The sequence below is a fragment of the Talpa europaea genome (assembly GCF_964194135.1).
Source record: "Talpa europaea genome assembly, chromosome: X".
Taxonomy (NCBI): Eukaryota; Metazoa; Chordata; class Mammalia; order Eulipotyphla; family Talpidae; genus Talpa; species Talpa europaea.
In genome coordinates, this window is record NC_140081.1 from 71,948,822 (window position 1) to 71,965,671 (window position 16,850).

Below are 16,850 nucleotides of genomic sequence, written 5' to 3' on the forward strand. Positions count from 1 at the left end.
GGAAAGGAATACAGTATTATAAGTATAACGATTTATGATGAAAATGAAATTAAACTCAATGTGGACAAGACAGATTATATAACAAACAATGTTGGAATAACTAGATAACCAAGAATAAAGTACACATAGAAAGAAAAAGAGATGGAGGGGGAACAACAATAAGAAAGAGAAGAAGAGAGGGAGGAAAAAACTAGATTCCTTACCTCATGTCAAATATCAAGAATAATGGGTTGAAAATTTTAAATATAAATAAAATTGAAATCACATAAATGTTTGGAAAATATGAGCAGCAATTTTTTAAATGGTAGGTAGGGAGAATGTACGGAAAAAACTACCAAAATCAAATTTTGACAAAGAACACAAATATAAAAATTGCTAGGAATATAAAAAAGTCATTTCCTAATGACAACAGTATACAATCACCAAGAGGAAATTTAAAACCCTAAAAATTTATGTACCTAATAAAACCTTCAAATTACATGAAGGAAAAATGACAGAATGCTTCCAGAGTAAATGAAAGAAAATTCACAGAACTTTAAGGTAAAATACAAATTCACAATTAGCATTGGAGATTTCAAATGCCTTTTCTTAATAATTGAGAACACCAAAATTGTGGTGTGTGCAGGGAGTGGAAGGAAGGTAATGATAAACAATAAGCCTAAGGAGGAATACATTCAAAATTATACATTTCAAACATCAGACAGGGGCCTCTCTGGTGGCACAATGGTTAAGGCACAACCTATGAAGCTGTCCACAGCCACTGCAGCAGGAGTTCGATTCCTGGCCTGCCAGGGAACAGCCCACAGAATACAGCAGACCTCTCCTGACTCGCCCGCTGCTCCCCTCAGCAGTGTACTTCGGTCAATCTGCCTGTTCTGTTCCCCACTCTGTCTCTGGTGAATCCTCTACGCCCCCCACCAGTGCCTCTGGCCTGTACCCCAGCTCTTGTATGCATAAATGGAGTCTCTTTAAAAAAATTTTTTAAAAAATATCAGATAGTATTAAGTTCTGTGAAGAAAAACATAACAAAGTATGAGAAAAGGGGGAAAAAGCATGGGTGAGGCGTGTAAGTTGTTCAGGCAACTCCTAGGTGATGAAGTGACATTTAAGGAAAAACCTGAAAGGCCAGGGAATAAACTATATGGTTATCTGGGTGAAATCATTCTAGACATAGGCAAAAGACTTGAAAGGGGTAGGTAAGAAATGCCTGCTGTATTAAGATTCAATAGGGACCAGTACTGCTTGAGAACTAACCAGGAGGAGAGGAAGACAGTAGGGAGCCAAATAATGTTGAGGTTTACAAGTCCTCAAGGAACATGAGCTTTTATTCTGAATGAGATTGGAAGCCATTTAGAGAATTCTGAAAAATGACATGATTTGACTTATGAATTAAAAAATATCAATCTGATGCTCTTTGGAAAATAAACTAAAGGGAAGCAATGGCAGAAAGGAGACCTTTTAGGAGGTATCTTAATAATTGCAGTAAGAGATGGATAGGCCTAGAGTGGTAGATGTAGAGTTGGTAAGGTATGATCAGATTCTGCGTATATTTTGAAGATAAAGTCAACAAGATTTGACAAGGATGACTGAGGTTTCTGACCTGAACAACCAGAAGGATGGAGTGCACAGTTTTTGAAATGGAGAAAAATGCAGGAAAAACATGTTTATAGGTGCAAGGAGGTATGTGTGTGGTGGCAGAAAGTTACATCTAAGCGGAGGTGCTGATTAGGCATCACTCAGTGTTATGAATGTGTACTGTGTAGTGTATGTTAATGTATACATATTCCACACCACACATGCACATACACATATTCATGCATACATATAGGAAAAAAGTCCAAAGGGAAAAATACTAAAATATTATGATTTGTGGGATAACAGATGGCATTTATTTTGTGTGTACTAAATTTTCCAATTCTTCAACAATAAAGCCATATTTCCTTATAATCAGAAAAAAGTAAAGAATTTTAAATGTGACTTTAAAGAAGGAATTGGATAACTGTGCAGAAAGTAAGAAAAGCAGAAGCAACTGTTCTATGAAGGAAAGGTCATGATTGGATATCCTAAGTTTTGAGGTTTAGGTAACTGAGACTTTCTCATGAGAATGTTAAAAATTTGGGAGTAGGCTCAAGATAGGAATGAAAGGAACGGAGGGGATAATGGTCTAGATGGTGACGATGAAGCAAGAGATGGCAAATATGTAACATAACAGATCAGTATTCAAAAACGGAGAGGGGATTAAATCGAATTAAATAAAATTTGAGATAGAGGAAAGTTTGAAACCTGGATATGAAAAGTCACCTTGTGCTTGAACTGAATTTTGAAAATCAAAATGAAATATGAAAAAAGAAAAAGGGCAATCTGAGCACTGAGACCAGGAAATAGAAGAGAGTAACGTGAAACCATGCTGGAATAAAGAATGCTGCTCCTAGCCACAAAAGGTACCAGTGGAAGACTTAGGAAATCAGGCTCTCAAGGTAAACAGAGACTCACGTCAATCTTCTAGGTTAAGCCAAACATTTCAAGTTTTATACAAAAAGTTATAAAGAACTGTTTGAAGATAACAAATGGGAGGCACACAGACTTAATTACAAGAAGAAACAAGGATAATGGGTATTTCAGAATTTGGAGTAGGGGACAGAATTCGAACGCAAAATGACGTATACTTAGACACATCTTTGTTAAATAATCAAAAGTCAAAGATAAAGAAAAAATGTTAAAGGCAGCTAAGAAAAAAAAAGAAGATAATTAACAAAGGAATCCAAATCAGGCTTTCCTCAGATTTTGCTCCAGTTACCATCCAGGCAAGAACAGATTAGAAGGAAGAGTTCACAATTCAAAAAAAAAAAAAACAAGAACTGCGATCCAAGAATACTCTGTCCTAAGAACTTATCATTCATATATGAAAGGGAAATAAAGACTTTCCCAGAGGAGCAGAAGCTAATGGAGTTTATCACCACCAAACCTGCCCTACAAGAAATGTTGAAAGAAGTTCCACCAGAAAAGAAAAAAACAAAATATAAAACCCTGAGCAAAGCGACAACAGGAACACAAAATCAAATGTATGAACAAGAATATCATGAGTCAACAGCAAAAGACTAAAGAGAGGAAGAACAGGTCATATCCTTTATAGTTAAAGGTCAGCAAGTCAATTACCAGTTCATAAAGGACTCTTTTAGAAGTAGTAAGCTTGTTATAACCATGATAGGAATTCCTAAGCAAAAATCTAGACTAAGAGAATCGCCAGAGAAAGCCACCCAAATGAAAGAAACAACAGAAAAATAAAATAATCAAAAACACAATGATAGTATATAATCCCTACATATCAATAGTCACCCTACTTATGAATGGCCTGAACTCACCAATTAAAAGTTACAGAATGGAAAACTGGATTAAAAAGTTTCAGCCATCTATACACTATTTATAAGAAATGCACTTAAAATCTGAAGACAAAAAAACAAAATGAAAGGTTGTAGCAAGTTATTACAAGCTAATAATGTAGAAAGAAAAGCAGAAAATACTATTCTAATATCTGATGAACCAGACCTTGAGTCCAAAAAGGTAATCAGGTACAAAGATGGATACTGCATAATGATCACGGAACAATTCAACAATAAGATATAATTGTCATTAATATTTATGCACCTAATACAGGGGCACCTAATTTAATAAAGCAAATAATAATAGACCTAAAAAAATAATGACAACCACACAGTTATTGCCAGAAACCTCATCACACCACTCACACCAGGGATATATCAACCAGACAGAAAGTTAGGCCTTAATGAAGGTCTTAAATGAAATAGTGCACCAGATAGGCTTAATAGACATTTATAGAGTCTTTTATCCCAAAAGAAAGTATTAAAAAAGAATACACATTCTTAAGTGCATGTGGGACATTCTCAAGCATAGATCATGCTGGAACAGAAAAGATGTCAAAAAAAATATACGTTAACAGAAATTATAACAATTATAGCATATCCTCAGATCATAATGGTATAAATCTAGAAATTAATCACAAAAAGAATCCCAGAATAACCCAAAACATTTGCATATTAAACAAAAGGTTTCTGAAAAACTCCTGGGTCAATGAATATATCAAAAACAATGAACCAGAAGAAAGAGAAATTTAAAAAAAAATCCAATATACAATTGCACCAAAAAGAATGAAATACCTGGGAGTTAACTTAACAAAGAAATTAAGTTTACAAACTTACATACATTGAAAACTACAAGACTCTGATAAAGGAAATATAAGAAGACACAAAGAAATGGAAAGACATCCCATGCTCATGGATTGGAAAAATAAACATCATTAAAATGGCCATACTAAAAATGCAAAAGTTAATAAAAATGACCTTATCACCTCAAACAATTTAAAGATTCAACACAATACCTAAATAAATTAGAAAGTAAAAAACATAAATCGTATGGTCCAACTTATCCACAGAATACAAATAATCAAAAAACATATCCTGACAAAGCACAGCAAAAATAATTCTTAGACTTTGTGAAAAATATGCTGTTTGCCAGAGGGAACAGGGAGCATGGAGGATGGGACAGGAGAAGAAAGGAACAGGACATTAGCAAGGGAGATCAAATGGAGGGTGAGTGAAGCAAGTGTATATATATATATATATATATATATACACACACACACACACACACACACACACATACATATATATATGGAGGAATAAAAATGTACCCCCAAAGTTACACAGAATAGTAATTGACTGACAAATTTAATACAAAAGTAAATAAAATTATTTGCTTTGGAACTGAAATAGGAAAAATAATACATCTAAAGCACTCGAAACAGAATATAGGGCCTCCCTGGTGGTGTAAGGGGTTTAAGTCTCAGCACTATCAAGCTATCAGCAGCCACTGCAGCATGAGTTCAATCCCAGGCCAGGGAGCTAACCCACATGGCAGAGCAGACCTCTCGTCTCCCCGCTGCTCCCCTTAGCAGTGTATTTCAGTAGATCAGCCTGTTCTGTTCCCCACTCTGTCTCTGGTCAATCTTCTCCACCCCCTCCACCCCACCCACACCTCAGCTCTTGTATGCATAAATAAATAAATATGAATAAAAAACAGAATACATATAACAACCATTTAACAAATGTTATTCATTCTGTATGGATACTTCTATACCCATAAACCAGCTTTGGAGCCTTACACTCCCAGAGGAATGACTCAGGAGTTTAATCTCATTCAAATTTCAAGCTATCAAAAAGATAAATTAAGCTTTGAAGGTCTTCTAATTCTCTGGAATTTATATACATATACTTAGACCAATTATGCATATCAAACAATTCAGTAAAACCCAATTGAAAAGAAATCAAAACGTGAATAATAATATAGACACAATGCTGAAGAAACACATTATCCCTGATAGCAACAGAAATACAGCAAATGCCTTTTGAATTAATAAATGAATAAAATGACTCTATCATTGAGAAAAAATCTAGGTACAAGCACAAAAAGATCAAATCAGCACTTTTTATTTCTTCATATCAAAAGTAAACTTAACTCATAGTATAATGCAATCCCTCCTTATCTAGTTATATTGAATTTATTCAGTTAGTATCTATGTATCAGAACATCAAATCTCTTTATAAAATATTAAATTAAAGGACTAAGATATCTTTATACCTCTTTTCACACTCCATAGTTTGTTTTGGCTTGTTTCTTGTGACAGAAGTTGAGTGGTTAAGAATCCTAGAAGCAAATCAACACATTAATTGAAATATATATTTAAGAGAATAGTTCACACAAGATATAAAAGATCTCCATAATAAATTGCATCTGGTCCATGAAGATCTCTGCTAGAAAATAATATTTAAATAATATTTAGATCAGATGCCCATAAGCACACTGACTATGATGGCAGAATGAAGCTCACCAACTTCCATGCATCTTCTTTTATAAAATCTTTCTGGAGTCTTGGATATATTCTAGTCATGCTCTCACCCTGTGCATATCTAATTTTAGCAGATTGTTTAGGTACAATCATGACTGATTTAGATTTCCCAGCATGGCAAATGATACAGGGTTATATTGATGGAGTACATAACCATTTTGCTAAAAGCCAAATAATAAACCTTAAATCTAAATGTAAACCCAGTGATAAAATTCATTTCTTTTAAAAAAGAGAAAACCCAAGTATATTAAACTTTTAGTAACCAAATGAAATGGTACTGGAAGAACCCTCCGATCCAGAAAAAGAATAAATTAAAATACGAGAACTGTTTGTCCATAATTTTATAATACTAAGTACTAATATCAAAGACAAAAGTAATGAATTAACTTTCTTTAAAATAAGCAACTAACATTTATGAATTCTTAATATTTATTCAGAAATGTAACTTAATTTTCATAATTAAAATTTAGTTTTATAAAAAGTAAAATATCTCACTTTTATTCAAAATAAAGATCTTCAAATGTCAACTACCAAAAGATAGATGAGAAAGGACTTTCAATTTAGAGTTACATATTGACTAATAAAATACATAATGAAATAAATATATGCTATTAACTATAGAAAGGCAGGTAACATAAAGAAAGCAATTTCAGTTATCCCAGTTACTACACTATTTTGGATGCAGTAGAGCATTACTAGGAGGGAGTCGCAGTGAGGAGGCAAAGGACAATATCATAGGCAAAGAAGCACAGTTTTGCATGAAACAATTTCAAGATTAATTACACCTTTATTCTTCTTTGTATGGGCAGACACTAAAACTGCACTGAATCCCAAATGCAGACTTGAGGTAATAAAATATCTAAGATTATTAGGAATAAAATACACCTTTAAAAAGTGACATTCAAAAAGGAGATATAGCAGTGAGTACTACACTGGAGGGGTACCTGAATTACTACAGGGAAGCAAACTACAATGCTCTTCACCATGGTAAATTATGAATTATTCCCACACCACATTTACTAGCATTGTGATTACTGATACCTTGGAGCAGAAAGAAAAAGTTGAGATTCACTTACCTATAAAATATATTTTATGTATTTGGGATTTCTCCTATGTAAAATTTTTGTGTATACATTGATATTTGATAGGTTACTGTCTGATACTGAAAGTCAAAATTAACATCTATTTTATTTAATCACCTATTCTGAATTAACACACTTCCTTAATCCAGTTACCAATAAAAGACTATACAATTTAGCTGCATCAACCTAGCCCCTTAATACTTAAGGCTTCCACAAACTCTAGATACCTTGATGCACGTCCTGCTGCTCTGGTCCTCTGGAAGAGTTTTTCACTGAATGATGCTCTATAACATAAAGGCCTCCGTCTGTATTCACATTTCACGTACATCAACCAAACCAAAAGATGGGGGGAGTAAGATGTTTTGGGAGAGGACAGGGAAGTCATTAGTAAAGCAAGCAGAAAAGAAAGAATGGATACACTTCAAGAGTTTAGAGAACTACCTAGTTAGTTTTAACAAACTAGAAATTAAAATAATACTCCTCATATTGGAAGGTTCACATGAACAGAAAAAAATCACATGAAACGGATGATGTACATGATTTCTATAATTCTAAACCAAAATAATAAACTTCCCAAAATCTAATTTTGCTTCTATGATCCTTAATCATACTTTAATTGTAACTTTTAATAATTACATTTTAAAATTTTGCTATATGAAGCACATCTTTCCCCAATAAGTAAAAAACTGAAGACACACCTGAAAGCAAATAATCATTAAGAGGAAAGACATAATAGAAAATACTATAGGGTAAGTTAGTAGGAATGAAACTGTAATAAAAACCTAGTCAACTAGAGTTATTCATTGCAAAAGTCACATTTATTTTAATTCTGTCCTTAGGATAATTAACCAAATGAATTTTAAGAATCCAGCTAATCATCTACTTATAAAGCCACAGATTAAGAAAATCCATATAAGAAAATAGAGAAGTAACCACTTCTTTAGTTCATGAATAGTATGTGTGGCAATTTGAAAAACTGGCCAAATAATATACAGAGCAACAATATTTTTAACATGATTTTTCTTTTAGAAAAAAAGAAAAAGATGACATAATGGAGGAAATACTAGGTTCAACATTTTAAAAATGTTAACTTTTTTTTTTGGGGGGGGGACCCTCGCCAGCAGCCGGGTAACGAACCGGTGCTGCAGAGGCTGCGGGCAGCCTCGCAGCCCAGCGCTCAACCACTGCGCCACCAGGGGAGACCCAAAATGTTAACGTTTTTCAACATTTAAAAAATGTTAACAGAATTGGCTAGGGAATCTAAATTTTCTATAGATTAAAAATCTTCAAGGCAAAATGTACTCATTTTATGACCATTGTTATGATCCAGGGTAGGGTACCCCAAGATGTGCAAAGTGGCATACTGATTATTTTGAATTAGAATTACTTGACAAACAGCCAATGCAAGAATGATACTCTGAATTCTGCCTCCCTAAAAGCAGGAAATAAATCTCCCATGTGAAGGCTCCCTCACTGCAGTAAGAGGTAAAAAGAGATTTTTATTGCTATAGACAAGGTATTTAGAGCCTATATAGCCATGCAAATAAATTCTGCTTAGCTCCTCACTAAACTAAGCGTCCAAACCTAAAAGTCCTTTGTCTTCTTAGTTCTTCACAAATTTATTGTTTGATTGTCTAAAATATATATAAACCTTATGCTTTGGTCATTTTGTGGGTCTTATATTCTATGGAACTTCTATAATACAAAATTTGTCTTTTTTTGATTAATATTTCTTGTATCAATTTATTTGTTTGTCAACCAAAAGAACCAAGGTCAGAGAAAAATTTCCCTCCCCAACACCAGATTATCATAACTATTTTAATGCCTTCAAAAATGAGACATAATTATTACATTAACATTACTGTATAGTGATATTTAATAAAGAGACCTCATATCCATATATGAATGAGGATGAAAAATAGAAAGCAAATTACTTTAACATAAATCTTGAAAAATAACAGAAGCTATTTAAAGAGAACATATTAATCAAATAAATGGATCCTATTAACTTTAAATTTGTTGATTAAATTTTCAAGCAATCAACTAATCAACGGCAGTATTACTGAGTACCTACTGCATACAAGGCAAACTGTTAGGTGCTATCTGTATTGATTACAAATTGATCACAAAAACAAGACTTATGAGAGATAATTAGTCATCTGCTCTTGTATCTAGACTAAAAACTATAATTCAATCACAGTGGTTAGACAGTAAGCTAGTAAGACAACAGTGAAATTAAAAATATAGAAATGTTATATAGGCATTATTAAAATCTAAACTTAGGCACTCAAATGTTATTCTTAACACAATGAGAGAAATGGATATTGTAAGCTCTTTTAAAGTCACTATTCTCTCCCTGTAATTATAAATTCTTATACCTGCCAGATAGGGGCGATAGAAAAGCAATTATTTTTCAAGCTACTAAGAGCAGCTGGTGGCTTGCTTCATCAAATCTCTTAAAACATGAAAGCAATCCATAGTTTGATTATATTGGTGGAGAAAAACATATAAAACATCATAAGAAGTCAATTTAAAAAAGACCCATTCAAAATGAAGCATAGGGGCGCCACCCTGGTGGTGCAGGGGTTAAAGACACAGCACTATCAAGCTATCAGCAGCCACTGCAACATGAGTTGGATCCCCAGCCAGGGAGCCAACCCACATGGCACAGCAGACCTCTCCTGTGGCGCCCACTGCTCCCCTCAGCAGTGTATATGCCTGTTCATATGCCTGTTCATATGCCTCAGTACATATGCCTGTTCTGCTCTCTACTCTGTCTCTGGTTGAATCCTCTCACCCACCACACTTCTGACCTACACCCCAGGTCTTGTATGCATGCATAAATAAATAAATAAATCTATTTTTTTAAAAAATGAAGCATAGGAAAAGATTAGAAGATAAATATCAGAAAAAGGTGGCTGAGCTATATGAAAGAAGAAAAGTATGAACTAGGAATGAGATTAAAATAGGTATAGAAGGGATAAAGATGAGTGACATTTTCCAGTATTTTTAAAAATTCTGTAAATGTAGTAGCTAAGCAAAAAAGACAGTGACTATTAAAAAAAAATAGTGGCCACTAAATACACACATTTTTCATTTGGTAAGTTTTAATAGTAATTATATCTCAAAACATATTTAAGCAAATGCCAGGATATTTAAATTTTAAGCATGCCAAAACCTAATGTAATTCAAGCATTTATTGTGATTCAAACATTTATTGCTTTGAATAAATTGAATAAAATACTTACTAATTAAACATGTTAAATGTAGCAAAATTATTCTTTAAATTTTCTCAAACCAAAACACCTCAGACAAAACATTTCAAAATGATAAATGAGTTATTCTCAATACAGGATGAGGCACTAATAGCTGAGCCTTAGAAGCACATAGAAATTTTCCTTACTAAAAATGAATTTGCACTGATTTTATAAGCAAAGGGAGTAGGAGGTAGGAAGGGATAGCGAAGAAAGGAGATAGGCGATGTCACGGAAGTTTGGTGGAGGGTGAGTGAGTGAAGCATGTGCATATATGGAGGGATAAAAATGTAAGCCCAAAGTTATATATACATGTGAATGACTGACAAATTAATTTTAAAAATTAAGCCATGAAGGGCAGAAGTAGAAGGAAAAAATGGACTTGCACTGATTTTATGCTCATTTACACTCCTCTGTGCCAGTGATTTGAATTTGCTGGTTAACCAAGAAAAAGACCAGTATAAACCTGTGTCTTATAGCATCACAATAATTTAATCAATTGTTATATAATTCAATTCAACTCTAAGGAGTTTATAGATATACCAAGTAATTTGGAATCTGATATAAAACACATTATATACATGACATGTACTTGGAAAAAATGTTTATGATGTATCTAATAGTAGTAAGCTAAGGTGAATATCAGCAAGTCAGTTACTATTATTTGGCACACAGGAATAAAAAAGTGATAGCTAAGTAATAATTAAATACAATGCCTGTGTGAGTGTAAGTATTCTACTAATAGCAAATATAACTTTACATTTCTCTCCTAAGTATTTCCTAGTGTCTTTTAGTAGTCAGTTCCTTGAGATAGATTTTAAGAATGGTCCTATTGTTTAAATAGAACCTTCATATTTTTTGATACTTTTTAAATAATCGGATTTAATGATTATAAAACACACCTACTTAAATCTCATTACTGAAAAAAATACCTGTTCTTTTGCTCTTGCTGCAATAATTGGGCAGCTATTTTTCTCAAATCAGTTACTTCCTTCAAATCGTCATCTTCTTCCTCTGCAAGAAACTGTTCTTTTTCAAGTCTAAAAGATAATATAAGCATGGTTATCCAAAATATAAACATGATATTTTATATCAGCTTCCAGAAGTAGAAATCACTTTTGTTTTTTAATACCACATGAAATCTAAAATCCTAATGTCCTTGTATTTAGAACATTAAAATTATAAGAAACATATAATAACTAACCTCACTACGCAACAGGAAATATGGCAAAATAGTTATATTTATGCAAAATGAACTGCATTACCATTTTGTAATTTCTGAAATGTGGAATAGCCACAATAAATTAACAATGCTTGTTCCCCAGTCTTGAGTACAATAAGGACTACAGAGTTCTAAATGGCCTATTGTTACAAATAAATATAATATTTTAAAAATTTTTCATTTTGTTAAACTACCCTTCTTTTACCACTTTATTCATTTTGATTTTAAAAATCCTCTATGTAAAATGCTTAAGTAGAGGAAGTGCAAAATAGGTTCAGTAAGATCAACAAATTTGCCCTAAAAATGTCAATAAAAATATGTAATTCTTATTCAAAGAGACAAAAGAAATTTTAAAACAAATTGTTTTCTAAACTCCAATAATTTTATCCCAAGGTATTACATTTATTTTTTTTAAAAAAAAAAACAGTATCAAACCCTAAGATATTGCATCCTTACCATATCTTGCATGCCACTGGTAATTTCACTCTCAAGTTTAGACAACTATGCTTAGTTAGAAAAGTTAGAAAGTAAAGAAGAATGAAATATAAACTGTAAAAGACAAAGCAATGTACCTCTTTATGGGATACCAGAGATGATGAACTAATGATTCCTTAAAAAGTTACCAATAAGGTCATTTGGAGGAAGCATAATGTAGATAAAAGCTTGAGTACCAGAGAGAGCTAGGGTTACACCCTAGGTTTAGCACACAATACCTAAGTAGTTCTAGGAAAGAAACTTTGTAGAGCCTCTGAACTTCACCTTCCTCATCTGTAAAAGTGAAGACAATATCTACCCTTCAGGATTTAGTGAAGATTAAATTAGAAGCATGGAAAAGCACATAGCACTTATCATGGTACTTGGTAGGTATTAAAAAAGTTTCACCTAAGAATTAAATTGAATGAGAGATAGAAATATGTGATAGATCACAGTCCATCACTTTGTATGATAAATAATACTGAAAAGTTCCAAAACACAATTATTTTAATAAAACAGAGAAATAAATACCTTCAAAATTTCCATCACCAGTCTAACAAAATGGAAAATGTATCAGACCAAGAGTCAGAATACCTGAGTCTCAGATATGTGAAATTCCAGGCCTATTGAAGAGCTCAAATGAATCAATGTATGTGAAGGTACGGTCCTCCTCAGTAATAACAATAGGAGGTATTATACTTTTAGGGCAAAAATAATGTACGCATTACATTCAACTTTAAATTTTTACTAGAATTTTCAATTTAACTAAGGATTATAGACAGATGAAGTACTTATGAATTAACTCTCTAAACATGACAGGTAAATAAACAAAACAATACATTCTTTCAAGTACTCTTTCAAGTAGGAATATCTAACTAATATGTCAATTATTAATAAGTAAAATTTCAGTTTGAAATTCATGTGTGCTTACCTTTTTTCATCTCCCAATTCTTCATTTTTCTGAGATTTTTCAGGAACTTTTTCTTTTCCCTTATATAAAAGAAAGTTAGCATTAAAATGGCATGGTCCACACATTTGTGAGATCAAGAACATGTTACTAATATTTGTTCAAAGTTGTCTTTACCTTAAGGAAAGAGACAAATGGTCCAATATGTGCATCTCCTTGTTCAGGAACTGCTACATCTTCCGTGTTGGGGTCAATAAAATCATACACCTCCTGGTCTAAGTATAGATTACTTATTAGAAAATATGAATGGTAAGCAGTGTGCTCTGACACTGTAATGCTTAAAATAAAAGTCTATTTTCTCAATGTAAGAGCTGGCTGCAGATATTGTAGTTTTTCAAAGCCCATTTTTTAATAAAAGATCCAATCACAATGAGGGCTATGTATATGAAATAAAAACGGCAGACACCGTATGAATTACCTTTCTGAAAATCAGGTTTATTTCCTATAGAGTGACTGTCATTTCTTGATGTATGCTCTCTATTTGATTCTGAAACTTGAGAGTGAAGGCTGATTGTATCATCATCTGAAGGCTGAAATGAAAAATCAAAGTGAAAACAAGGTATTTTAAAGACATTAAGTTGCTTCAATTTCACATATAAAGTAAAGAATATCTATTTTGTATGTCCAATATTCAAGGCAAAAATTAGTATGTGGAAGTTTACTGATGTGCTATTAAAAATATACATGTCCATTTTCACTCGAGGTCATAAAATGTAAGGATGGTCATATTTTAAAGCAAAATAAAAAATCAAGTGTGTGCAAATGTCTCTCTCAAAGCTCTAATAAATTTTTAAATAGAAAGTGTCAGCAATAGAAAGGGCTCACTTCCGTTGTAGATAATCGTTTCTCTCCATTATCACTTCCAATTCCAGAGTCAGGGCCATGATTTTTATTTGGATAAAAATCTTCCATACTATGAAAACAGAAATTCCAAGGGTAGTTAGGGTTTTCTTCTTAGAAAATACAGAACTAACCTAAAATTTTCCTAGATAATACAGAATATATACTTTTGATGAATAAGGGTCTTAAAGACATGAGGGGGTAAATATTAGAAATCTTCCACACAACAACTATGTTCATATCCCTCATGTAATATATTTTCCTTAATATGCTCTGTTGTAAAGTGTCCATTGTTAACAATAACCCACTCTTTCCCCTCAGAAATTCAGAAAGGCAGATTACCCGAGTGGAAAACCGTCTAACCTTTGTACTTTTTCTATTGGTTTGACAAAATCACCATAGGACTTTGAAACAGTATTTAACTTTAATTAAGGTTTTCTTCATTAGCTACAAAAATATTCTTCAGCATTATAAATAATGTCCATCTAACGATTATGAAGAGAACACACACAAAAAAGTCTGAAAGCACTGAATAAATAATTGTTTTATTATAGAGCTCTCCTTGCAAATCTCTGAATTACACAGTATACCATTCCAGTTGCAAAGTATTTTCCACTTTAATTTACAAATTTACTGCATACTCTACATTAATCACGTACGTACCAGGAATTTGGCTAAGTGGTTTAAATACATTGCCCTATACATTCCTTGTGAAAAATCTAGCAGGTTTGTGATGTTTTCTCATTTTACAGATGAGGAAACTAAGGCTGGGTGGGGTTGAACAATTTACCCAAGGATACTCAACTTGCAAATAGCAGTCTAAATTGATACCAAGATGATCTAACACTAAAGCCCATGATCTTAACCACCATACTCTATTTCCTCTCCAATTACTGATTTTTATCCCTTTCAGGAGCATATCAATGAACTTAGGGAAGTCATTACTAAGTGTCAGACACTATGCTGAACACCTCAGTTAAAAAGAAATAAAAAATAATGTCCTCTCAGCCCACAAGGAAAGCAAGTTATAAAGTCTTTAACAAATTATTTTATTTTATATAATTCTTACATCATTTTTCATTTTTGCATAATGTATGCATTTTCATTTGGGTTACATTCCCCATACAATTCCCACCCCCCTTTTCTGACCCTAATCCCTCTTTTCCTCCCCCCACCCCACCCCCACTGTAGTGTGTCTCTGGTCTATAGTTGCTTGTTGATTTTGATTTTTACTTTAAGCAAGTTATAAATTTTGATGACTATACAAAGGTAAATATAATAGGAAAAGAGACATCAAATAATTCTCCTTGGTAAGGTTAGAAAAGACCCCACCCGAAAAAGTGGCATTTGAACTTAGTCTTGTAGGATGAAAAGAAACAACTGCTAGCATTTATTTTGTGTTAAGTGCTCTGCTACATATTATTTATAATATTTATATTATTCAATTTACATATTACTATTTCTCTTTTTTTACAAATGAGGATAATAAAACTTACAAAAGTTAACTTCCCAAGGAGAAAATTATAGTAATTATTGAATATCATTTACTGAACCAGTTGTCACACACACATTCAATTATCACAAACGAATGGAGATTTACTAACATTTTAAATAAAGAAACCAGTTCAGAGAGTTAAATAAAACTTACAAAGGACACACAGGAATTAAGAGGTTAAACCATGATTAGAGCTGAAATCCGTCTGACTCCACTACACAATAAATACATTTACTAAACACATCTGGGTATTTGTAATTGATGAAATGATAACAATAAGCTATTTGTTGAGTATTTAGTATAGATAAGGTATTAAATACTCCATGTTATTTCATTTAATTGACAGCATCCCTGTGATTATTTTTCCTTTTTACATATAAGAAAATTGAGAACCAGAGACACTATGAAACAAGTACATTATTAAGAGTCAGAAAAGGGTTTCAAGGCCATATTATGTTAACTCTAAATGTTGATATGCCTAACTACTTACTATAATGAAAATATATGTAGGATAAAACGATTACAAAATATTCAATACATAGAAGAGTACTCTAGGTAGTAAGAACCAAGTACGTAACCAAGGGCATGTTTGTGAAAGTAAAAAGTACACATAAAAACTTTCTAAGAATTTCAATATGGGTTGTGAGTAGAAGAAGAGCACACTGGACAACCAACTCAGAAACAAACTCTACAGACCTTTATTGTCTAACAGAGTAGCCACTAGATATATATGGCTACCGAGCACTTGAATTATGGTTAGTGCAAATTCAGACATGCTGTAAATATAATGACTACACCAGATTTCAAAGACAATAGGAAGAAAAATATTGTGAAATATCTCACTAAGTTTTCATATTAATTACATGCTGATATAATATTTGAATATGCTGGGTTAAATAATATGTATTGTTAAAATTAATATCTGTTTCTTTTTCTTTTTATTAATTGGTTACAAGAAAATTTAAAATTACATACGTAACTCACATTACATTTCTATTAGATGACATTGCTATAGACCATTTCCAAAATAAATCTCAATACTGTTCATTTTTCTCATCTCTATTGCAGTCATCCTATGCAAGACCCCTTGATCTCAGCAGTACTGCGGGAAACTAGTCTACGTGTTTTCACTTTTGTTTAATTCTAACATGTTGAAGAGTCAAAATAGTTTCTTAAAACATAAATCTGATGTTATTCCCTTGCTTAAACTGTCCAGTGACTTCCCACTGGTACTTCCAATTAAATTCAAACTTTTGGGGGCTCCCTGGTGGCGCAAGGGGTTAAGCACCGCACTATGAAGCAATCCACAGCCTCTGCAGCATGAGTTCCATCCCTGGCCGGCCAGGGAGCAACCCCATGGCGGAGCAGACCTCTCCTGTCTCGCCCATTGCTCCCCTCAAGCAGTGTATTTCAGTCAGTCTGGCTGTTCTGTCCCCCACTCTGTCTCTGGTGAGTCGTTTCACCCCCGCCCCCCTACACCTCTGGCCTGTACCCCAGCTCTTGTATGCATAAATAAATAAATCTTTAAAAAATAAATAAATAAATAAATTCAAACTTTTTACCACAGCCTCCAAAGTCCCCACATGAATTGGG

The 16,850-nt window shown here is 33.0% G+C and overlaps 1 protein-coding gene across 6 annotated transcripts in view; it reads right to left on the reverse strand.

Annotated features, from left to right (window-relative positions):
* LRCH2 (leucine rich repeats and calponin homology domain containing 2) overlaps positions 1-16,850 on the reverse strand; it is a gene marked incomplete at its 5' end in the record, with an annotated part of 75,054 nt that overhangs the window by 17,350 nt on the left and 40,854 nt on the right. For 2 of the 6 annotated variants that reach the window (XM_084258324.1, XM_084258325.1), the window contains 7 exons: positions 5,656-5,721; positions 7,233-7,310; positions 11,192-11,299; positions 12,887-12,945; positions 13,040-13,137; positions 13,341-13,452; positions 13,748-13,835. In XM_084258324.1, coding sequence (XP_084114450.1) covers positions 5,656-5,721; positions 7,233-7,310; positions 11,192-11,299; positions 12,887-12,945; positions 13,040-13,137; positions 13,341-13,452; positions 13,748-13,835 — 609 coding nt within the window. The remainder of the gene's footprint in view (positions 1-5,655; positions 5,722-7,232; positions 7,311-11,191; positions 11,300-12,886; positions 12,946-13,039; positions 13,138-13,340; positions 13,453-13,747; positions 13,836-16,850) is intronic. The other 4 variants (XM_084258327.1, XM_084258326.1, XM_084258329.1 and 1 more) reach the window with 2 other exon arrangements.